Source organism: Schistocerca nitens, chromosome 2, assembly GCF_023898315.1.
Source record: "Schistocerca nitens isolate TAMUIC-IGC-003100 chromosome 2, iqSchNite1.1, whole genome shotgun sequence".
Lineage (NCBI taxonomy): Eukaryota > Metazoa > Arthropoda > Insecta > Orthoptera > Acrididae > Schistocerca > Schistocerca nitens.
This window is the reverse complement of record NC_064615.1, coordinates 141,410,828-141,437,129: the sequence shown is the minus strand read 5'-3', so window position 1 is coordinate 141,437,129 and position 26,302 is coordinate 141,410,828. Positions and strand designations below refer to the sequence as shown.

The 26,302-nt window shown below is 40.7% G+C and overlaps 1 protein-coding gene across 1 annotated transcript in view; it reads right to left on the bottom strand.

The window, feature by feature from the left end:
* LOC126235844 (cytochrome b5 reductase 4) overlaps positions 1-26,302 on the bottom strand; it is a 315,221-nt gene that overhangs the window by 27,146 nt on the left and 261,773 nt on the right. The window contains exons 8-9 of the mRNA XM_049944708.1: positions 9,690-9,779; positions 1,857-2,024 (exon numbers count right to left, since the gene is read on the bottom strand). Coding sequence (XP_049800665.1) covers positions 1,857-2,024; positions 9,690-9,779 — 258 coding nt within the window. The remainder of the gene's footprint in view (positions 1-1,856; positions 2,025-9,689; positions 9,780-26,302) is intronic.

Genomic DNA, 26,302 nt, shown 5'->3' with positions numbered 1-26,302 from the left:
CTGCCGCTCCAGTCTGCTATGAGTTCCGAAGTGGGAGTGCTGCCGTTAAAGATATACTAACTAACCAGCTCACATGTATGCCCTCCAAAATCAGATTCTCACTCCAATGTTAGTCATATCCTGCAGCAGCAAGGTTCATACGTTACATTGTGTCACACAGTATACAACACTGATGTCTACGAGACAGACCACTTGCAGTGCAAGATGATGAAATCATCCACCATTCTCATCACTGATTTTGCTACCAGTACCACAGGTTCCTGCCTGAGCTGAGGTCTGCATACAGCCAACTTGATGCCACCTGTGGTTGTTGGACACCTCCCTAGTGGGCCGGGAGTTCAAGCCTAGGTCAGCTGATTGACCAGCTACCTTGTCACTGTAATCCAGCCAGCAGAGGCCTACATTCCTGATTGCTATCACCCAGGATGGTTCAAATGGTTCAAATGACTCTGAGCACTATGGAACTCAACATCTTACGTCATAAGTCCCCTAGAACTTAGAACTACTTAAACCTAACTAACCTAAGGACATCACACACACCCATGCCCGAGGCAGGATTCGAACCTGCGACCGTAGCAGTCCCGCGGTTCCGGACTGCAGCGCCAGAACCGCACGGCCACCGCGGCCGGCCACCCAGGATGCATGCTCGCCATCATCTTTGGTCACGTCCAGCATCTCAGTTTGAACACCACCTAGCTTGGCGCATTTTTGATGCAACCATGGAGCAACCGAGTCAAGATCATCTATCACTGTCTGTGTGGTGCTTGTGTCAGGGGTCCCCCACCACAAGGATGTCAGAAGTTGCAGCACCCTGCATCTCTTTGCCATGTGGGCAGAATACTGAAGCCAACATGTTGCACACTCGCAACCACCTACGTCACACAGACCACTAACCATCTTCACATCCCAACAACTCATATGAATAAAGAACTATTACAACCAAGGATGTTTTACTGATGGTTAGTCATACGATTTCTGTCAGTAGCACAACTGTAGCCCACATCCAGATGGTGAGATAATGTTCCATCCTGATTTTTCATCAGCTGATACACTGTTCCTGACCCCTGCAGTATAATGTAGCCTCTCTTCTAGTCTTTATACATATATATTATTCCTGCTGTCTATGAGGAGTAGTCCATTCAGACCATACTTTGTAGAAACCAGACTGAATGTCCAAGAAGATGATAAGCGTTTAGTATTCTGTTTCTATAGGGGTCACCACATTCTACAGTCAAAATATAGTTTTATTTTAGATTCTTTCTTGATAACTGACTATATGTGTGACAGCTGTTCCTTGTATTAATGTACTTTGTCAGTCTGTTAGTCATACTTGTTTGGATGGTCTTTCAGGTGGTGTCAATGAGAGGTAGTTCTCTATCCCTGTAGTTTCAATCCATTATACTTTTTTCTCTCTTCCTCTAAACACCCCCCCCCCCCCCCCACCAATTTCTCTCTCTGACCAATTTCAGTTTTTATTTATTTATTTATTCCCATATATTTTTCTTTTTGCTAGTTGGTAATTTGATGAGCTTTTTGTGTCAAATATTGTAAACATATGTTTCTGAAGTCAATTTTAAATGCATAACAAGATATTTAAATATTTCTTTTCTGTACTGTGTCAAAGCAATTCTTGTCACATTTAATGCACCACACCAAAATGTCATAATATAATTTGTATGTACAACATAATGAGGACTTACCACAAGCAGACATCTTTTGGGATCCGCTGTTTCACTTTTAACATTATACAGACAAAAAAAAAATCTTCTAATACAGCCAGAGAATTAAAATCTAGCCTGTTTTCTGTAACACAATCTTCATAGTACAACTATCCTAAACAGGTAATTAAAACTTACTGTTCTGTTAATCTGGTAAAAGCTGTTGGTCCACATACACAGACATAGTAACTGCCAGAATCATTGCCTGTCATGGGCAAGAAATTCTGAAGTAATTCGAGATCTACTCGGCCTCGTTGACCATTCCACCCAGCTTCTGCCTCTGACAAGACATTAATGATTGTGAACCTACAAATAAAATAAATTATTTATGTTCACTATGACACTAAACAAATACTTCATAACACAGCAGAAACAGCATCTGTAGACAAACAGGCAAAGCACGTGGGACACAGGCTACATGCCAAGGAGGGGTTGAGTTAGGGGCTGGTGGATGTGGGGGTGTGCAGGAGGGTGGCAGGGTGCAAGACAGAGGTGAGGGTGGTGGTGGTGGTGGTGGTGGTGGTGGTGGTGGTGGAGGAGGAGGAGGAGGAGGAAGGTATGAAAAAAATAAAAGATGCCCTTGAAAATTTGTAAGCTAGCAATAAGAAAGACAATGCCTAGAAGGCAATGATGTATTCAGACAGAAGAATTGGAAGGAGAGGAAAAGGAAGAGAATCTATACACTGTACAACACAACTGGAGGGTCACTTTTTTGAAACTCCATAATCATCCCCCATTGCAAAGTATACATTTGAAATTTAGCTCAAAGGTGGTAACAACAGTCCTCGGTAATGGTGCAAAAGCGTGGCACCCTGTGATGTTACCTTCTGGTATGGTGATGTTTTTAACGCCAAGTTATCAACACATGCGAGAAAAAGGCCAGAGCTCAGAAGTTTGTTTAAGGTGGGTTAATGATATCACACTGACACCAAATTTCACCAGCATTCTGACTAATGTCACCATGGACATGTCACAGGATGAGAAGGTCATCAAACCCCCTCTTACCCACATTTCACCACTTCTCTTGATGCCTTCGCAGTGGAGGTCATGACCACGAAAGCCCACCATTAAAAGAACGTGGTTTTCTTACGGGCAGCAGAGGAAAACATTTCAGTCACACCATCACTCAGCATCAACACGAAAAGGCCTTAGTGATTGGGATAAAAGGCATCAATGAACCCACATCTTCCTTTGGGGTGTTCTTTCCCACATATTTAAGTTTCAAAAACAACAGTTTGCAGCGCTGTGAGCAACAGGCTGACATTTATGACAACCTTTGATACTGCTGACAGCCTTCAGACAATTCAACCCTTCTCCAAGGTCATTGTGGGCCAGCAACCCCATGGAACATGATTGCACCCCTCTCAAGTGCTGTGCCACCACAATTTTTGCTCTCGTGTATAGTGTGGAGCCGCTACAGACTGTTTAAAACCATTCGACAAAATTTGAACGTGGTCAGAAGCAACAAAGTGTGCTTATGCTTTTTCAAGCCTCCTGTTTCATGAGCTCCTGTGGCATGATCATGAAAGAGTGTGCCATTAACAAATGTGTGAATAAAATGGCAATGGATCTCTCTAAGATACCCTAGTTGGTAAAGCCCTTGGTGCTACCTGCCGGTCTCTGTTAAGCACTATAAGAATGTAGAGAGATCCTGTGATGAAGTCTTAGGTGCTTCTAGACTGACAACCTCTTTCACAACTCTCTGATTCTGGAAGCCTATTAGCAGACATAACTGTAGTAACCTAACCAGCCTGCAGATGATTAGGACACTCATCACAGGTTGTGCCTCCGCAAGTACATTTTCAAGATGCTCAACAAAGATGGGCAGGTGTCAATGAGGGTGTTTCAGTACTGGGGTGTCTTAGAGAGACCCTTGGCATTTCATTCACATGTGTCAATGTCACACTCATCTGTGATTGCACCACTGGAGGGGATGAGATGAGAGGGTGGAGAGGAAAAAAAAAAAAAAAAACTCATGAGCACAGAGTCACATTCAGATTTCACTGAATGGTTTTGAACAAACTCTAGTGGTCCCACCCAGTACACCAGAGCAAAAATTGTGCATGCAGTGCATGCGCTGTTGTGTGATCACATTCTATGGGTTTGCTGGCCTAAGATGTCCTTAGAGAAGGGGTGAATCACCTGAAAGGTGTCAGCAGTGTCAAAAGTTGTCAAGAATGTCATCCTGTTGCAAACTGTCTTTTTGTTAGTGAAATGTGAGAGAATCACTGCCCCAGTGGAAGGGTTGGTTTCACTGACACCTTTTATGCCATCCCCTAAGACCTTTAGAGTCAAAGCTGAGAGGTGGTATGTCCAACATGTTTTCCTCGGCCACCGATAAAAAAGACGTATACCCTCAATACCAGGTGTTGTGGTTCTGACCTATGTCACAGAAGCACCAAAATAAGGGGTGAAATGTGGGTAAGAGGCAGTGCAGTGCAGTGCAGTGCAGTGCAGTGCAGTGCAGTGCAACTTATAGGGTTTCAAGAAAGTGGTCCTTCAATTGGGTTGTGCAGTGTACTTTGGGACAACTTCTGTACAAGTAAATCCATACCACCAAAGTGGCATTTGAATGCCTATTGCTCAATCTCTGAAGCATTGAGGAGCATTGCAGGAATATCAGATCATTATCATTATTCCTGCATTACAAGAACCATACTGTATTATGTTGCACCAATAGAAGCTCTGGTATTGGGAAGCAAGTCAAAGACATACATTTCTGAAATACAATACAAAAGGAAAGTTGTTAAATATTACAACATACTTATAAGAATTACACTATAACTATTGTGAAAGAAATTTACTTCATTTTATGTTAGTTACTGTGTGGATTCTCTTTAATGTAGTACTAATAGTTTTAATAGTAGTAGTAGTAGTAGTAGTAATCAAAAGTAGTTCTTCAATGCTTTCTTATACACAATATTTCCCACAAGATACAAAACAAACTCTGGCAAACTGCTGAAAACAACCATACTCATACATTTAACTTCTTTCTAAATTAATGTTAAAGTCATTAAGCAAATATTGGTTTTAGTTCTCATATTGCAATTATGATTTGTAATTATTTTTGAGAGAAAGTTACTGTTGGTAACAATGAAGTACATGAAGCAGTGTTCAAAATTAAACACTGGTCACAGCACCACAGTGCTCTAAGATATTTTTGGATGGTGTTCAAAAACTAACACCAGATAAGCAAACCTGACAAAAATTTAGTCACTCCCATGAGACATAATACTGAAACTGTCTAACACTGCTGCTCTGTTCAGCAGTGACAAAGGTCCTCAGGTTTCTTGAGGAATGTCATACCCAGCTGAAGCAACAAAACTACCGTCCAATACCCCTGACATCGATTTGTTGTTGAATCTTGTTAGAACATATTCTGAGCTCAAACATAATGAGGTATCTTGAACAGAATGACCACCTCAATGCTAACCAGAATGGATTTCAAAAGCATTGATCATGTTAAAAGCCAACTTGCACTTTTCTCATATGACATACTAAATGCTTTGGATCAAGGCAATCAGATAGATGCTGTATTTCTTAAGTTCTGGAGGAAAAAAAAATCGACTCAGTACCACACTCCATAATATGGGATATCAAGTTAAATTTGTGACTGGATTGAGGACTTTTTGGTAGGGAGGACGTAACATGTTATCTTGGATGGAGAGTTATTGTCAGATGTAGAAGTAACTATGGGTGTGTCCCACGGAAGTGTGTTGGAACCCTTGCTGTTCATGTTGTATATTAATGACCTTGCAGACAATTTTAATAATAAAATCAGGCTTTTTACAGATGAGGCACTTATCTATAATGAAGAACTATCTGAAAGGAGCCAGATAAATATTCAGTCAGATCTTGATAAGATTTCAAAGTGTTGCAAAGTTTGACAACTCACTTTAAATGTACCAAAATGTAAACTTTTCACTTTACAAAATGAAAAGAAAAAAAAAAAAAAAAAGAAAAAAAAAAAAAAAAAAACATTGTAATCAGTCAACTCATACAGCACTTGGGTGAAACATTTTGTAGGGATATGAAATGGAATGCTCACATAGGTTCAGTCATGGGTAAAGCAGGTGGTAGACTTCGGTTTATTGGTAGAATAATAGGGAGGTGCAATCAATCTACTATGGAGACTGCTTATAAATCACTCATGCAAACAGTTCTAGAATATTGTTCAAGTGTGTGGGACCCACACAAGATGGACCTAACAGGGGATATTAAACTTATACAGAGAAGGGCAGCATGAATGGTCACAGGTTTGTTTAATCTGTGGGAGAGTGTCACAGAGGGACTGACTCTTGTAGATAGATCTAATCTATCCCAAGAAAGTCTATTAACAAAGTTTCACATTTCACCCACTACTCCGAATAGCCCCAGATATTTCATACTGGATTTAGGATTGGGTGATCTGGTGGTTAGCCTGAGGTGCAATACGGTTACAGAGTATTAATCAAACCAGGAATATATGTGTACAGCATCGAAAACATGATTGCTGTCCTCTTACAAGATGAGAGTGTCCACAACCTACACATCATGAACACGCACACGAAATGGAAACACTTGGCCATCAACCCTCACCTCCACAGTCGAGGTCGCAAACACAGCTTGTCCAGTGGTGCTCAACTTGTGGGTAAGCCAGTTAAAATCCTGGAGGTGGAAAAAAATGTCACTACCTGTATTTCGTCAGCAAGGGCAGGAGAGGTGGTGGTGGTGGTGTGAAGTTTCTGATCTCCAGACTATGGGCCAATGTCCCAGTTTCAATACCAAACCTCTCCGCAGTGTCTCATGAAGTGAGGGCACATGATAATTTATTTCTATTTCATTTACATGTCAAGTTCTGTAGGACCAAATTGAGGCAAGGTCATAGAACACATCAACACATGAAATTACAATGTTAAAGAAATGACAGATAAAAATAAAATGTTTTTGACCCAAAAAAAGTCAAACCATAAGTTTAAGTAAATGCAGTCAACAATCCAACGTAAGAATCAGCTTACTTTTTCAAAGAACTCCTCGACAGAATAGAAGGAGAGGCCCATGAGGAAACTCTTCACTTTCGATTTGAAAGCATGTGGATTACTGCTAAGATTTTTGAATTCTTGTGGTAGCTTATTAAAAATGGATGCAGCAATATACTGCCCACCTTTCTACACAAGATTTAAGGAAGTCCGATCCAATTGCAGGTTTGATTTCTGCCACGTATTAACTGAGTGAAAGCTGCTTACTCTTGGAAATAAGCTGATATTGTTAACAATAAATGACAGTAAAGAATATATATATTGAGGGGCCAATGTCAAAATACCCAGACTAGTGAACAGGGGTTGACAAGAGGTTCGCAAACTTACACCACTTATTACCTGAACCACCCATTTCCGAGCCAAAAATATCCTTTCAGAATGGGCAGAGTTACCCCAAAATATAATCCCATATGGCATAAGCGAATGAAAATAAGCAATGTGGACTAATTTTTGTGTCGAATGATCCCTTTCTTCAGATACCGTTCAAATAGTAAAAATGGCATCTTTAAGTCTCTGAACAAGATCCTGAACACCTAGAAATCTGAACTATTCAGTTTCACTAATCATTTGCACATTTTCTGAAATTAAAACATTGGGTTTTGTTGAACTGTGTGTTAGAAACTGTAAAAACTGAGTCTTACAACCTTTTCTTTATTTTTTATAGGTGGGAGAAGGGGCAGTTAGTAAAGATCCACCAGAGCTTCCTCTCTCCATCTAAACAGAAAAGTCACAGAATCAATCTGACCTCAAAAACCCTCAGCCCCACAAAAATTAAGGTAATTACTGACTAGCTATTCCATATCCTTTTAAGTCTTATTTTTATGTATACCAACTTATTAGGAAAGGATTGATTGCTACTTACCATAAATATGACCAATTGAGCTGCAGACACAAGCACTATGAAAGACTTTTACACGTTATAACTTTTAGCCAAAGCTTTCTTTAGCAAACACACACACACACACACACACACACACACACACACACACACACACACACACACACATCGCCACTACCACCGGCAGCTCTGATTGGAATGTGACTGTCACATGAAAAGCAATCTAGAATGGGGCAGGGAAACAGCATTTTTTTTACTGGTATGACTGCCAACCAGCTGTCCACCTGGGTGAATGGCCACTGTCAAACTGTGGCCAAGAGCACAGCAGACCACTCTGTGTGCTTAACATAGCATGCTTGATTTAAATGGCTGCTTCACAACCTGGGCAGTCTGGATCCTCTTCTCCACTACCTGCTTTTCTGAACTGTGCAGGTGGGAGTCATCACTCATCTGCTCCCTACCCCTACCCTGCTATCCCTCCCTTCCCCTGTACCACTCTAGATTTCTATTTACAAGATAGTCACAGTCATGTCAGAGCTGCTACTGGCTGCGATCATGTGTGCATGATGTGTTCTTTGCTGGAGAAGGCTTTGGCTGAAAGTTATAAAGTGTAACAGTCTTTTAGTTGCACTTGTCTGCAACTCAAAGGTTATTTTTATGGTGAGTAGCAAACTATACTTTTCCTAATATTGTTGGTATTCCAACCTGGAGTTTCCACTGTTTGATTTTGCCTAATAGCTTCTAGTGTTATTTTGTAGATACTCATCTTCTAACTGATTAAGGCCATTAAATGTTGCAAATGGGTTATTATTAGGGATGTGCATGAATGCTATCAGTATGTTGCAGGACAAAGGTGAAAAGTATAAAACACTGTGAGATATCACTTCTCTGGCAGACAGAAATTAGTAAGCAGAAATTACACATTAACTTGTTTGTTACTACCCATTTTCTTCAATTGTTTTTAAAATAATTTGTCAGGAATTTGTTGCCAAGAGAATCATAATGAACAGACAGTGCAAACTAAGTGTAAATGAACTCTACAGTTTCTGGCATGTAGCATCTCAGAAAAGAGAAGTTACTGAAGAACAGCTGGTTCATGAAAAAGTCTATGTAAGGTGCAATGCCTGTGATACAGCTTTTTAGATTGAATTTTTATGTTTTTATTGAACTAATTATCAATTTTTGAAATATGGACATAGAAATCAATCTCCAAAATCTATGCATATTATCATCAAAAAATTATATAAGATGTCTACTTGGGGCTTACACCATGCATTTTAACACTTGAAAGAGAGAAAACTACAAAGAATTGACAAAAAAGCTATATGCTAGACAGGTTTTTGAAATTTGGAACCCTGGTTTCTTCACAAAGATTAGCAACAACACTCATTTAGCTATAAAAAATAGTTCTTTGTTTTAGTGTCATGATTCTTATCTCAATACATAACAAACACATGGTGTTCTTTTATTGACACACATCGTGGTAACTTACTATCATTTTGCACATATGTATCAGTCTTTTAACATTCATACTTTTTTTAAAAAGTAAAAGAAGATAAAAATGAAGCTAGAATGAGATTTTCACCCTGCAACGGAGTGTGCACTGATATGGAACTTCCTATCAGATTAAAACTGTGTGCCGGACCGAGACTTGAACTCGTGACCTATGCCTTTTGCGGGCAAGTGCTCTACCATCTAAGCTACCCATGCACGACTCATGCCCCGTCCTCACAGTTTGGAAGGTAGGAGACGAGGTACTGGCAGAAGTAAAGCTGTGAGGACGGGGCACAAGTCGTGCATGGAAGAGCACTTGCCCGCGAAAGGCAAAGGTTCTGAGTTCGAATCTCGGTCCGGCACACAGTTTTAATCTGACAGGAAGTTTCAAAAATGAAGCTCCCTAATTATGTCCCTTTCATTAGGTATTTCGCCTCACTGTTTATAATCAAATAACAGCCACGTCACAAAGCTGTGTCTACTACACGATAGGTTTGAAAGGATTAATGCCATTTCACTGTGAATGTATGTTACATCTAATGAAATACCAAACAGATTTCTTAAATTCAGTGATGTAAGACTAGTAAAATGAATAATTTAAATGTGTAAGTAATTACACACCTGTTATTTTCTTTCTGTAAAGTATCCAATTGCTCTCTCCATAATATATCTCTCTCCTTGCAATTGAAGAACATCAGGTTAACTTGCTGGCTACAACAATTAAAAATTCATTAGGATTTTTTCAATACTGAATTTGATGAACAAAATTTTACAACATATGCCAAATCCATGTTACAATAAATTTGTTTTGATCCAGGATGTCATCAAAATTGTGGTCATGAAGTACTCGGTTAAGCTCAATATGCATAAAAAATGCACCGTAGGAAGAATTATAGCTAGTCTTATGACATCAAATTCTGTGGCTTTGCCTACCAATCAAACTTTCACTTTGTAACACAACATGAACTACGGCTATGCTACAGATCAGTCTTCACCATAACCTTTATTCCAAAAAACAATACAGATGCAAAATAAATATTGCCTGTGTTCTTTTCTATCTCTGTCTATTCACTGCAATGTCACATACCACATGTTAAAGGTCATAGCCTAAGTCTGGTGTTGGTAAGTTCAACCCATCCCATTTTCATGTGAAATACAGAAGGACAAGAATACTATAAAATCATGAATTATTTTGAGAATCATTTACAGACCTCAAGTACACACACATTACTAAAATTTCATAGAAATAAGAAGAATTAAAGAGGAAACAGCAAACCTTAGGTTTTAATCACTGAGACCACTTCAATTTGACTGCCAAACTGTTATGTTATTTTCAGCACCGATTAAACTATCTGAGTTTGTATGCAAATTGCAACTGAAACCACACTGCGAGCAGCAGCATCAGTGCATGATGGGAGCAGCAACTGGGTGGGGGAAAGGAGGAGGCTGAGGCGGGGAGGGGGAGGGACAATATGGTAGGGATGGCGGACAGTGAAATGCTGTGCGTTGAGCAGCGGACAGGGGAGAGGTGGGGAATGGAGGGGGGGAGGGGGGAGTGGAAAAGGAGAGACATAGAGAAGAAAATAAAAAAAAGTTGCTTTTCTCCTTTTCCACTACTCTACCCCCCCCCCCCCCCCCCCCCCCCCACCTCTGCCCTGCCCGCTGCCCAACCTGCAGCACTTCACTGTCCACCATCCTCAACATACTATCCCTCCCCCTCCTCACCCCAGGCACCTCCTTTCCCCCACCCAGTCGCCATTCCCATCATGCACTTTTGCTGTTGCTCACAGTGTGGTTTCAGTTGCCCGAGACTGCAGTCGCATGTGTGAGAGTTGCATTTGCATGAGAGTGAGTGTGTGTGTGTGTGTGTGTGTGTGTGTGTGTGTGTGTGTGTGTGTGTGTGTGTGTGTGTGTGTGTCTGTGTGTGTGTCTGTGTGTGTGTTGACAAAGGCAATTGACCAAAAGATTTAAGTGTGACAATCTTTTTGTTGTGCCTATCTGCGACTCAGCATCTCCGATATATGGTGAGTAGCAACTTTCCTTCTCATAATATTGTTATATTCCATCCTGGATTTTCCATTATTATAAATCAGAACGTTATCCTTACAGGAGGAGCCAAAGTAATAAGATGAGATGATGTTTCACATGCACTAGGGCAGAAATATACTGTCCTTTATATATTTAAGAAACCAAACCCAAACAGAACTCAAAAAGAAAACCTTAATTATCAGACATGTTACACATTACATTATAAGCAAAACACATTTATAGGATGAAGTATTTACATTTTGGTGGAAGTGACAGTGGTAATTAGTTCACAAACATGTAATTTTTCCACATGATGGAAAACTTCCTGGGATAACTTCACAATTATCTTGTGACATTTTAGAAAAATTCTTGTATCTGAAGTAAACAAAAATAATTTCTGCTTAAACACTGTAATTTGCTTTAACTGCAAAGACTAATAAAAACTAACAACTGCATAATGAAGTAATAACAAAGAAATCAATACATCAGTGACAAAGTCTTTTAGAAAGATACATGCAATATTAATAGAGTTCACAATATGCTTTTTCCATGGAGTACTCCACAACATGCAAATACATGAAGAATTAATGACAGTATAAGTTGCAGAGACATATTGTATTCTACACCTGTTAGTGTATTCCGCTTACATAAAATAATATGACTGTACAACAAAGAGTATCCCTTCATTTCAGATCCTCTGACAAGAGAAGCATACATCCATTTTGTACATCTTCTACACAATTTCAGTACATACTTAAATGGAAAAAATGCTGCTCTAGTACAATGTGTTTCTCAAGTATTTTTGCAAAATGTGGGTTCAAAATTTTATGAGCCTGTTTCATACCTTAGGAGAACAGCAGCAGTCAAGCAGCAATGTTGGCCCAACTGCTAAAGGTGGCAAACTAGAGGTCTACCCATACTGTGTTCCGAGTCTCATCTTTTTCTTTTTCTAATCTACACCAAAAACTTTCCCTACTACAAAAAAGTAAGTTTCTTTGGAAAGGAATACTCATGACAACAGCAGCAGCAACAGCAGCACCAGCAATGATGTACATACATAGTAACATACACTCAAGAGCCAAAGAAACAGGTAGACTTGCCTAATATCATGTAGGGCCCCTGCAAGCACACAGAAGTGCCACAACACAATGTGGCATGGACCCAACTAATGTCTAAAGCAGTGCTGGAAGGAACGGACACCATGAATCCAGCAGGGCTGTCCATAAATCCATAAGAGCATGTTGCAAGGTATCCCAGATATTCTCAATAATGTTCATGTTTGGGAGTTTGGTGGCCAGTGGAAGTGTTTAAACTCAGAAATGTGTTCCTGGAGCCACTCTGCAGCAATTCTGGGCATGTTGGGTGTCGCACTGTCCTGCTGGAATTACCCTAATCTGCCAGAAAGCATAATGGACATGAATGGATGCAGATGATCAGATAGGATGCTTACGTATGCGTCACCTGTCAGAGTCGAATCTAGAGATATCAGGGGTCCAATGTCACTCCAACTGCACACATCCCACATCATTACAGAGCCTCCACCAGCCTGAACAGTCTCCTGCTGAAATGCAGAGTCCATGGATTCATGAGGTTGTCTCCATACTCGTATACAACCATCCCAAAATACGATCTGAAACAAGGATCATCTGACCAGGCAACACATTTCCAGTCATCAACAGTCCTCCTATGACGGCCTTGATGGGTCCATGTGAGGCGTAAAGCTGTGTGTCATGCAGTCACCAAGGGTACATGAGTGGGTCTTCGGCTCTGGAGGTCCTTATCAACGATGTTTCATTGAATGGTCTGCACACTAACACTTGATGATGACCCAGCTTTGAAATCTGCAGCAATATGCAGAAAGGTTGCACTTCTATCATACAATTCTGTTCAGTCATCATTGGTCCTGTTCTTGCAGGACCTTTTCCCAGCCACAGCAATGTTGGAGATTTGATGTTTTACTGGATTCCTGACATTCACAGTACCCTCTTGAAATGGTCATACAGGAAAAGCCCCTCTTCATCGCCACCTCAGAGACGCAGTGTCCCATCACACGTTTGCCAACTGTACCACCATGTTCAAACTCGCTCAAATCTTATAACCTGCCACTGTAGCAGCAGTAACCAATATAACAACTGTGCCAGACACTTGTTGTCTTATGTAAGAGTTGCCGACTGCAAAGATGTATTGTGCCTTTTTACATATCTCTGTATTTGAATACACATGCCTACAACAGTTTCTTTGCCACTTCAATGTATAACAATGAATCGTGACACTGTTGTGTCTACCTTACAATGTATACTTTTACAACCCAGTCAAAAATTTCATGAAGTGACTACAGAATGCTCATATATTGTTGCAGCACTAGAGATAATTATCATTTCATGGACACTGAATGCTCTTCACTCCCTGGAACTGCATTAGTGAGCAGTTCCAGTGTTCGTAGCCATGTGTACATATATGTGGTCTGAGTCTACAATTATATCTCAACAGCTATTTCTTAAAACTGTTATGTGGTGGGTTTTCCACTGTCATATTTAAAATCAAATGTGTGTGTTAGGAAGTGGCATTCATAAAACATGGTTAGCAAAAGTCTGTACTATGTGCAATTAAAAAACTCATATATGCTCTTGGAGCAGTTGACAGATGTCTGCAATTCATCAAGTGTATAGCCTTGGGAAGCAGTACAACTATGTGAAGCTTCTATTAAGTAGGATAGATTAGTAAATCTTTTGAAGTAAAAACTTAACAATGAGCACCATTCCAACATTAACCTAGTGAGTTTTAGGGAAATTACTGAAAATCTAAACATGGATATACAGATGGGGACTTTAATCCCTCTTGCAGTAAAGCAGCATTTGCAATTTAGGTGCTGTAGCAGATATTGTAACTAACATCGCGTTACATCTAGTTTTCCCTTAAAGTGGAGTATGTAGTGGAGTATGTATTATATACACTTATCATAAATTAACTCCTATTTTCTAGTTTCTAACAACAATAATTTACCCCAAAAAGATTCAGGAAAGTAGTAATTTTTACTACAGGTTTTTCTATTGCCTTAACAGGAATCTTGTTTCACATATTTGCTTCAGTTATCAAACAGAATTAGTAATTTTGTAGCTCAACAGATTAAAAGATGATCAGCAGGCTCAGTTTAACATTATTTGTTCACTGTCCTGTAATACACTGGTCCAGCCAAATGCAGCCCCACTATGAATGCTATTCTTTAACACAAGATGAGCTGGTTGATGTTTGTAAGCAGCTAGAAATCGCCCTGACTATTGTCAAACAATTGGCAGCTGTCGCAAATCTGTGTACTGGAAGAGCTCCCGAGAGTCATGTACCAATGGCACTAGTACCAAAGGTACCTCAAGAACTCTTCTGTCGATCCTGTTTCCTCTGCACGAATTAAGGGAGCTATCATTATTCATCCATCTGACTGCAAGTGGTATTTCAGTGGTAGATCTAGGCATCCTGTGCAGGGTACACACAGACCAGGGAGGACTCAGGATGTTATACTGATCCCCTTAACCAAGAAGTTCAAGGTGCTGTCTTTCACTGAAACCAAAAATGATCCAGTGGGACTCACTTCATCCATTTTGGAGAAATCTATTTTGTCCTGTGTCAAGGAGGTGGCACGCAACAGGTTAGGGGTCTATTAATCATTGGCAGTTCAAACATATGGCAAATGATAGTACCCCTTAGGGAAACAGGAGCAAGAGACAGGAAAATACACCAGATGCACTCAATGTGTATGCCTGGGGGCCTCATTCAACATGTTATCAAGGCTATTCATCAATCACTGAGGGAACAGGATGCAACCAACTGCAAATTGTGGAACACGAAGGAACAAATGATGCCTGTTGTCTGGGATCTGAGGTCATACTTGGATCATTCTAACAACTGGCAGAGAAGGTTGAGAAGACTAGCCTTGCGCATGGAGTTTCAACGAAGCTCACAATTTGCAGCATTGTCCCCAGAATTGATTGTGGCCTCTTGGTCCAGAGTCAAGTGGAAGGACTGAACAGAGATTCTGAAGGTTCTGTGACAAGCTAGGTTGCGACTTCCTGGACTCGTGCCATAGAGTTGAGAACTATATGGTCCCCTTAAATAGGTCAGGTGTGCACTTCACATCAGAGGCTGTTACTCAGGTGGCTGGCTGTGTATGGGTTGCACACAAGGGTTTTTTGGATTGGTGACTCTCCATCTAATCCATATAATGACAGCAGTAGGAAACCCAGAAGGATTGGTGAAAGATCAAAAGAAATGCTTCCCACTTGTGAGAGTATTAAAATCTTAGTGATCAACTGTTGAAGCTTTTGCAAAAAAAGTGCCATAGTTTGCAGTGCTCCTGAAAAGCAGTGATGCTCACATAACACTAGGTATAGAAAGCCGGTTGATACCTGAAACTGACAGCAGCGAAATCTTTGGGGAGCATTTACTTTTATACCAAAAGGTTAGGCTAATGGGAAATGAAGGTGGTGTATTTGTCACAACTGATGAGAAACTCAAATTCTCTAAAATAGAAATTGATGTTGCATGTGAGACTGACTGAACATGACTCAGTTTAGGGGTGGACATGAAATGGTAATTGGATCCTTTTATTGGCCACCAGACTCGTCTCATGTATCCGAAAACTTTACAGCAAACATCAGTTCTGTTGTATGGAAATTCCCCAATCATACTGTAATCATTGACTGAGACTTTAATCATTCAACAATTAATTGTGAAAACTCCAGTTTTGTTAGTGGTTGTTGTGATAAGACAGCCTGTGAAACATTATTAAATGTCTTATCCTAAAACTACATACAACATACAGTATGGAACCCCACTCATGATGAAAATATATTGGATCTAATGGCAAAAAATAGACCTGAACTCTTTGAGGATGTCCTCATTGAAAGTGGTATCAGTGACCATGATGAGGTTTTGGCAACAATGACTTCCAAAGTAGAGCACATAACTAAAACAAGCAGAAAGATATATATGTTCAGTACACTAATGTCATATCTCAATGTGGAACTTGAAACTTTCAGCACGGGGCAACAGCATGTAGAGGAACTATGGCTCAAATTTAAAAGAATAGTTGACCCCACACTGGATAGGTACCTTCCCATCAGAACAGATCATAATGGGAGGGAACCTCCATGGTATACAGTCACTTAAAAGAAAATTCTGAATAAATAGAAATTACTGCATAATTGGTGTAAAACAAAGTATAGGCCTAGAGAGAGAGAGAGAGAGAGAGAGAGAGAGAGAGAGAGAGAGAGAGAGATCTTGAATGAAACACATTTGGCTGTCAGGATAGTACTGCGAGAAAAGGAAATGCTTAATTCTATCTTCAAATGTTCCTTTACAAATGAAAACCCATAAGAACTGTCCCAATTTAATCATCATACCACTGAAATGATGAGTGTAAGTGTCAGTGGTGTTGAGAAACAGCTGAAATCACTAGAAATTAATAGAGCTCCTGGGCCTGACAATCTCTGTAAGATTCTACACTGAATTTGTGGCCGAGTTAGTCCCTCTTCTATTTAGAACCTATTATAGGTTCCACAAACCAAAAAAACCTTGACCAGTAGTTGGAAGAAAGCAGAGGTCACACCCCTCTACAAGAAGGGTAGTAGAAGTGATCCATAGAAATATCGTCCAATGTACTTGACATCGATTTGTTGTAAAATTTTAGAAGATATTTTGAACCCAAAAACAATGAGATAGCTTGAACAGAATTACCTCCTCCAGGGCAACCAGCATGGTCTCCAAAAACAGCAATCATTCGAAACCCAATTCACACTTTTCTCACATGAAATTCTAAATGTTTTAGATCAAGGCAGTATTTTTGATTTCTGAACAGCATTTGACTCAGTATCATACCTACATTTACTGTCAAAAGCGCTATCATTGGGGGTATACAGCGAAATTTGTGACTGGAATTGAGGACTATTTGATAGAGACAATGCAGCACGTTATCGTGGATGCAGAGTTATTGTCAGATGTAGAAGTGAAGCAACTCCAGATGTAGAAGCAACTCCAGATGTAGAAGCAACTCCAGATGTAGAAGCAACTCCAGATGTAGAAGCAACTCCAGATGTAGAAGCAACTCCAGATGTAGAAGCAACTCCAGATGTAGAAGCAACTCCAGATGTAGAAGCAACTCCAGATGTAGAAGCAACTCCAGATGTAGAAGCAACTCCAGATGTAGAAGCAACTCCAGATGTAGAAGCAACTCCAGATGTAGAAGCAACTCCAGATGTAGAAGCAACTCCAGATGTAGAAGCAACTCCAGATGTAGAAGCAACTCCAGATGTAGGAGCAACTCCAGATGTAGGAGCAACTCCAGATGTAGGAGCAACTCCAGATGTAGGAGCAACTCCAGATGTAGGAGCAACTCCAGATGTAGGAGCAACTCCAGATGTAGGAGCAACTCCAGATGTAGGAGCAACTCCAGATGTAGGAGCAACTCCAGATGTAGAAGCAACTCCAGATGTAGAAGTAACTCCAGATGTAGAAGTAACTCCAGATGTAGAAGTAACTCCAGATGTAGAAGTAACTCCAGATGTAGAAGTAACTCCAGATGTAGAAGTAACTCCAGACATGCCCCTCGGAAGTGTTGAGACCCTTGCTGCTCATGTTGTATATTATTGACCTTGCAGACAATGTTAACAGTAACCTCAGACTTTTTGTAGATGCAATTACCTATACTGAAGTACTGACAAAGAAGCTGCATAAATATTCAGTCAGATCTTCATAACTTTTCAAAGTGGTGCAAAGACTGGCAACTGTGCACTTCATAAAATGAAAAAACACTGCATCCTTTGACTATAATATCTATGAGTCACAGTTGGAATTGGCAAACGCATATAAATACCTGGGTATAACGCTTTGTAGGGATATGAAATGGAATGATGACATAGGCTCTTTTGTGGATAAAGCAGGTGGTAGACTTTGGTTTATTGGTGGAATACTGAGTAAATGCAATCAGCCTACAAAGGAGATTACTTACAAATCACCTGTGTGACCCATTCTAGAATATTACTCAAGTGTGTGTGACTCGTACCAAATAGACTAACACAGGATACTGAGGGAAGGGCAGCACGAATGGTCACAGGTTTATTTGACCCATCGGAGAGTGTTACAGTGATGCTGAACAAAATGAACAGGCAGATTCTTGAAGATAGACATAAACTATCCCGAGAAAGTCTACTAACAAAATTTAGAGAACCAGCTTTAAATGATGATTCCAAAAATACACTATGACCCCCTACTATCACTCACAAATAGATTGTGTGGACAGATGAAGAATCATTACGGCACAAAGACATTCAAACAATCATTCCTCCAGTGCTCCATACCCGAATGGAATGGGAAGAAACCCTAATAACTGATACAATGTGCCATATCCTCTGCTATACACTCTACAATGGTTTGCAGAGTATAGATGTAGACTTTAGTCTTGGTTCCACTGTCAAGCACAATGTCAGAACTTTTCTATGGTATCTTTGCCCTTCCTAAGGCCGAACAGAACACCATCTAACAAATCCTCAAATTTTCTGAAAATATTATGGTATGCCTCCAGATTCATAGATTCTACAAATCAACTCAAATTGTCGTTTAGTCGCCAACAATGACTTTAAAAATTCCAAATTAATGTTATCTATGCCTTCCAGCTCATTCTTAAACGACAGTTAAATTTTGACTAATACTGGATCCCCCCCCCCATGGACCATGGACCTTGCCGTTGGTGGGGAGGCCCGCTTGCCTCAGCAATATAGACAGCTGTACTGTAAGTGCAACCACAGTAGGTGTGTGTGTGTTGAGGGACCAGACAAACACATGATTCCTGAAGAGGGGCAGCAGCCTTTTCAATAGTTGCAGGGGTGACAGTCTTGATGAGTCACTGATTTGGCCTTGTAACATTAACCAAAACGGCCTTGCTGTGCTGATAGTTAAATGATGATGGTGTCCTCTTGGGTAAAATATTCTGGAGGTAAAATAGTCCCCCATTTGGATCTCCAGGCAGGGACTACTCAAGAGGACGTCGTTATCAGGAGAAAGAAAACTGGCATTCAACGAATCGGAGCAGGGAATGTCAGATCCCTTAATTGGTTAGGTAGTTTAGAAAATTTAAAAAGGTAAATAGATAGGTTAAAGTTAGATATAGCAGGAATTGGTGAAGTTCGGTGGCAGGAGGAAGAAGACTTCTGGTCAGGGGAATACAAAATCAAATAGGGGTAGTGCAGGAGTAGGTTTAGTAATGAATAAAAAAATAGGAGCACAGGTAAGCTGCTACAAACAGCATAGTAAAGGCATTATTGTGGCCAAGATAGACACGAAGCACAAGCCTACCACAGTAGTACAAGTTTATATGCCAACTAGCTCCGCAGATGGTAAAGAGACTGATGAAATATATGATGAGATAAAAGAAATTATTCAGATAGTGAAGGGAGACGAAAATTTAATAGTCATGGGAGACTGGAATATGATAGTAGGAAACGGAAGAGGCGGAAAAGAAGTATGTGAATATGGAATGGGAGTATAGATTGAAAGAGGAAGCCACCTGGAAGAATTTTGCACAGAGCATAACTTAATCAAGCTAACACTTGGTTTAAAAATCATGAAAGAAGGTTGTACACATGGAAGAGGACTGGAGATACTGGAAGGTTTAAGACAGATTGTATAATGGTAAGAAAGGGATTTAGGAACCCAGTTTTAAATTGTAAAACATTTCCAGGGGCAAATGTGGACTCTGACCACAATCTATTGTTTATAAACTGTAGATCAAAACTAAAGAAACAGCAAAAATGTGGGGATTTGAGGAGATGGGACTTGCATGAACTGAAAGAACCAGAGGCTGTAGAGAGTTTTAGAGAGAGCATTTGAGAACAACTGGCAATAATGGCGGAAGGAAATACAGTGGAGGAAGAATGGGGGGCTTTGAGACATGAAATAGTGAAGGCAGCAGAGTACACAATAGGTAAAAGGACGAGGGCTAGTAGAAATCCTTGGGTAACAGAAGAGATATTGAAATTAACTGATGAAAGGAGAAAATATAAAAATGCAGTAAATGAAGCATGAAAAAAGAAATACAAATGTCTCAAAAATGACATCAACAGGAAGAACAAAATGGTTAGCAGGGACGGCTGGAGGACAAATGTAAGGATGTAGAGGCATGTATCACTAGGAGTAAGATAGATACTGCCTACAGGAAAATTAAAGAGACCTTTGGAGAAAAGAGAACCACTTGCATGAATATCAAGAGCTCAGATGGAAACCCAGTTCTAAGCAAAGAAAGGGAAGCAGAGAGGTGGAAGGAGAATGTAGTGTGTCTATACAGGGTCAATGTACTTGAGGGCAACATTATGGAAATGGAAGAAGACGTAGATGAGGATGAAATGGGAGATACAATACCGCGTGACGACAGAGCACTGAAAGACTTAAGTCGAAACAAGGCCCTGGGAGTAGACAACATTCTATTAGAACTACTGATAGCCTTGGGAGAGCCAGCCATGACAAAACTCTACAATCTGGTGAGCAAGATGTATGAGACAGGTTAAAGACCCTCAGACTTCAAGAAGAATATAATAATTCAAATCCCAAAGGAAGCAGGTATTGACAGGTGTCAAAATGACCTAAGTATCAGTTTAATAAGTCACAACTGCAAAATACTAACACGAATTCTTTACAGACAAATGGAAAAATTGGTACTAGCCGAACTTGGGGAAGATCAGTTTGGATTCTGTAGAAATGTTAGAACACGTGAGGCAATACTGACCCTATGACTTATCTTAGAAAATAGATTAATGAAAGGCAAACCTACATTTCTAGCATTTGTAGACTTAGAGAAAGCTTTTGACAATGTTGACTGGAATACTCCCTTTCAAATTCTAAAGGTGGCAGGGGTAAAATACAGGGAGCGAAAGGCTATTTACAATTTGTACAGAAACCAGATGGCAGTTATAAGAGTCGAGGGGTATGAAAGGGAAGCAGTGGTTGGGAAGGGAGTGAGACAGGGTTGTAGTCTATCCTCGATGTTATTCAATCTGTATATTGAGCAAGCAGTAAAGGAAACAAAAGAAAAATTTGGAGTAGGAATTACAATCCATGGAGAAGAAATAAAAACATTGAGGTTTGCCAATGACATTGTAATTCATCAGAGACAGCAAAGGACCTGGAAGAGAAGTTGAATGGAATGGACAGTGTCTTGAAAGGAGGATGGAAGAGGAACATCAACAAAAGCAAAACGAGGATAATGGAATGTAGTGTAATTAAATCAGGGACACTTAAAGCTGAGGGAAATAGATTAGGAAATGAGACACTTAAAGTAATAGATGTCTTTTGCTATTGGGAGAGCAAAATAACCAATGATGGTCTAAGTAGAGAGGATATAAAATGTAAACTGGCAATGACAAGGAAAGCATTTTTGAAGAAGAAAAATTCGTCAACACCGAGTATAGATTCAAGTGTCAGGAAGTCGCTTCTGAAAGTATTTTCATGGAGTGTAGCCATGTATGGAAGTGAAACATGGATGATAAATAGTTTAGACAAGAAGAGAATAGAAGCTTTCGAAATGTGGTACTACAAAAAAATGTTGAAGATTAGATGGGTAGACCACATAACTAATGAGGAGGTATTGAATAGAATTGTTGAGAAGAGAAATTTGTAGCACAACTTGACTAGAAGAAGGGATCGGTTGGTAGGACATGTTCTGAAGCATCAATTTAACATTGGAGGGCAGCGTGGAGGGTAAAAATGGTAGAGGGAATACACTAAGCTGATTCAGAAGAATGTAGGTTGTACGAGGGCAGTTCAATAAGTAATGCAACACATTTTTTTTCTGAAACAGGGGTTGTTTTATTCAGCATTGAAATACACCAGGTTATTCCCCAATCTTTTAGCTACACAACACTATTTTTCAACGTAATCTCCATTCAATGCTACGGCCTTACGCCACCTTGAAATGAGGGCCTGTATGCCTGCACGGTACCATTCCACTGGTCGATGTCGGAGCCAACGTCGTACTGCATCAATAACTTCTTCATCATCCGCGTAGTGCGTCCCACGGATTGCGTCCTTCATTGGGCCAAACATATGGAAATCCGACGGTGCGAGATCGGGGCTGTAGGGTGCATGAGGAAGAACAGTCCACTGAAGTTTTGTGAGCTCCTCTCGGGTGCGAAGACTTGTGTGAGGTCTTGCGTTGTCATGAAGAAGGAGAAGTTCGTTCCGATTTTTGTGCCTACGAACACGCTGAAGTTGTTTCTTCAATTTCTGAAGAGTAGCACAATACACTTCAGAGTTGATCGTTTGACCATGGGGAAGGACATCGAACAGAATAACCCCTTCAGTGTCCCAGAAGACTGTAACCATGACTTTACCGGCTGAGGGTATGGCTATAAACTTTTTCTTGGTAGGGGAGTGGGTGTGGCGCCACTCCATTGACTGCCGTTTTGTTTCAGGTTCGAAGTGATGAACCCATGTTTCATCGCCTGTAACAATCTTTGACAAGAAATTGTCACCCTCAGCCACATGACGAGCAAGCAATTCCGCACAGATGGTTCTCCTTTGCTCTTTATGGTGTTTGGTTAGACAACGAGGGACCCAGCGGGAACAAACCTTTGAATATCCCAACTGGTGAACAATTGTGACAGCACTACCAACAGAGATGTCAAGTTGAGCACTGAGTTGTTTGATGGTGATCCGTCGATCATCTCGAACGAGTGTGTTCGCACGCTCCGCCATTGCAGCTGTGCACGGTCGGCCCGCACGCGGGAGATCAGACAGTCTTGCTTGACCTTGCGGCGATGATGACACACGCTTTGCCCAATGACTCACCATGCTTTTGTCCACTGCCAGATCACCGTAGACATTCTGCAAGCGCCTATGAATATCTGAGATGCCCTGGTTTTCCGCCAAAAGAAACTCGATCACTGCCCGTTGTTTGCAATGCACATCCGTTACAGACGCCATTTTAGCAGCTCCATACAGGGCTGCCACCTGTCGGAAGTCAATGAAACTATACGAGACGAAGCGGGAATGTTTGAAAATATTCCACAAGAAATTTCCGGTTTTTTCAACCAAAATTGGCCGAGAAAAAAAATGTGTTGCATTACTTATTGAACTGCCCTCGTATTAGTTACTTGGAGATGAAGAAGCTTGCACTGGATAGAGTAGCATGGAGAGCTGCATCAAACCAGTCTCTGGAATGAAGACTGCAAAAACACAACTGGATCCCCTACATTCACATCTGCACCCATACACCGCAAGCCACTGCAAATTGTATTTATTTATTGTATGGTTTACAGAATTATATTTTAAAAGTAATACAATTATGCTAATATAAGATATATGGTGACAATTATTGAACTATATGAAATAAAATCATCTTAACTTCTGAATGGCATGGTAGGCCATGGGTCATGATGGAAATTGACATGCGGAATATTATTTGGTTTAGCAACAAAGCCCACTTTCATTTGGAAGTAGTTACAGTGAAGAAAAGTTGAGACAGAGGAAATTAATGTAAATTAAGGCCAGGTGGGTGCTGAGAACCAAGGACATGTTGTAATGCTAGTTCCCACCTGCAGAGTTCTGAGAAACTGGTGTCTGGGGGAAAAATCCATATGGCGTGTGTGGTGAAAGAGGCACCAAGGTCACATGTGTAATTTCGCAGCCTTCACTGCGGCCTGCACTGCATTACCCCACCAGCCTACTTAAAAAGCCGATTTCCTGGGCCATCACATCCAATCCTGGTACTGCTGATAGCTCTACAAAACAGCTTCGGAGGACACCATTGGTGACTCAGTATTATCCTGGTCTGGAATGTGTTAATCAGCTACTTCAACAGGGCCATGACTTCCTAAAATATACCCTGAAATGACATCCACTGTGTCTGAAATTTTGCCCACCACAATTAGAACAGCTTTCTGTCGCCCTCCCAATCTCTGCTATATTCTTGTCAGACCCTATGCTCCTTCTGCACCCTCCTCCCTAACCTATGGCTCCTACCCCTGTGACCATCCCCAGAGTGAGACTTTGCCTGTGCACCCTCCTATCACCACCTGTAACACTCCTGTAACCAGCAAAACATGTACTATCAAAGGGAGAACCACTTGTGAAACGACACGTTATATGCCAGCTAATATGTAAACACTGTGCAGCCTTCTACATCAGTATGACTACCACCAAATTATCAATTAAGAAGAATGGGCATAGGCAGAGGGTATATACTGGCAACTCGCAATATCCTGTTGCAGAGTATGCTCTACAACATGACACTCGTGACCGTGGTGTATCAAAATTGGTGAGTAGCTCTTGGGTAGTGTTACTTGTAGGATGTATTGTTGCATTCACCGCAGTAACTCCAACCAGACCGAGGTATCAACACACAGCCATTTATACCAAAATTCAACAACTGGCACCAGAGATTCCATTTGACGCACATTTGTTTTCTATCCTACAATGGAAACCTGTAATCAGTGAGAATTTTTGGCTTTGATCAGTTAAGTAGGTGGCAACATCTTAAATTTATTGCCGTAGTTCAAGTCCTATTTAAACTGAAGTCTCCTTCCCTGTGATGAAATTTTTAAACTTTTTTATTTTAATGAGCTTCTTAACTGAGCTTTCCAAAATTTGAAACACCAAACACAATATTTGTTGCATTATTCCCTATTTCATGACTATACACCAGACAGAGCTTAGTAAGAGCATTCCTAGGCTGCTTCAGTTCGCTATGTTGCTGATCTCTGGATTGGTTGGTTGTGCAAGATAATGTACAGAGGGTCCTGCATAACCCTACAATGTAAAATAACGGGAATGACAACAACAGACAGAAACTATTTTGAATTCATTTTTGTAGATTAATTATGACTTGAAACATATTCAACTCTTATAACTTTAAATAAAGAAAACCCACTGACAACAACACAAAGGTGCTGAAACATGTTTGCGTCAATATGGAAAAACATTATTTTGCATAACAGGTGGTTATACCACCAGTGTTCATCTGCAAACATGGTCAATGTCAGAGCAGCAAAACTTAGTGATAAAGAGGTAAAAGTATACTAACTGGGCCAGTCTGCAGGTTGGGGAGCAGATGTGGGCTCCCAGAGGGCTTATTACACTGAGAGGGAGGTACCCCCCCCCCCCCCCCCCACTTCTCACCTCCCGTTAATCTGATGCAAGACACACCAGTAATGGAATAAATAACTTGTCCTAACCGGAAGACCTGTAACACTAAAAGTTAAAAGGCTAAAAGTATAACGAACATCAGTAAGACTGACTGTTACACGTAAAGCAGAGTATGTGTCTGGGATCAATTTCAACCAAATCTGGCACAGAAACAGCAGGCTTTACTATCAGCACTGTGGGGTTTATAATCTCCTAGCTCCAGTAGGAGCAGAGATACAAGCAAAAACTCCTACCCCCCCCCCCCCCTCCCTTCCCAGCTGCCCTGTACATCACATATGTTGTTTGGGAACAGTTTTGGCCTGCCAAATCAACATGATCTGAAGGGCAGTCTTCATGTCAGGAGCAAGAAACAGTTTTCCAGGCCACGACATGTAGACTGCCTGTGGGACAGATGTGTCGAGGGAGTAAAAGCAGCCTGCTTATTGAACTGTACTGTAGGGGATGTAACTGCCAATGAACATGGCTGGGGACAGTCTGAGATGGATAGAAAAGGGGGGGGGGGAGGGGGGTGGATGGACACAGTGGTGGGGAGGAGGCAACGAACAGAGAAAAGGGAGGAAGGGGTGGTGCGCAAGGCAGATGGAAAACATTACACTGGCAAAGACACAGGGAAAAGGCTAGTAGTAAAATAAGGCGAGAGAAATAATCAGGTCAGCAGCTAAGTGGGCACAATCCAATATACCCCACGGAATAGAATGCAGAAACAGGTTTCTCATCTCTTATCCATTACAGCCAAAGTGTTAAAGATGTTCCTTCATTATCAGTTAACATTAAAGATATAAGGAAATCTTAACATCTTGATTTCATCAAGGAGAATGTCTTTTTTTTTTTTTTTTTTTTTTTTTTTTTTTTTTTTTTTTTGTGGTTTTCGGGCGCACAACTTCAATGGTCATTAGCGCCCTGACTACTCTAAGAATGCACCGCGAGGCACAAGTTGACAACAACAACTAAAAGGGAAAACACAATAAAAGACAGACTGACAGGCATAAGATTAAAAAACATCATCAAATGTCCTTAGCGAG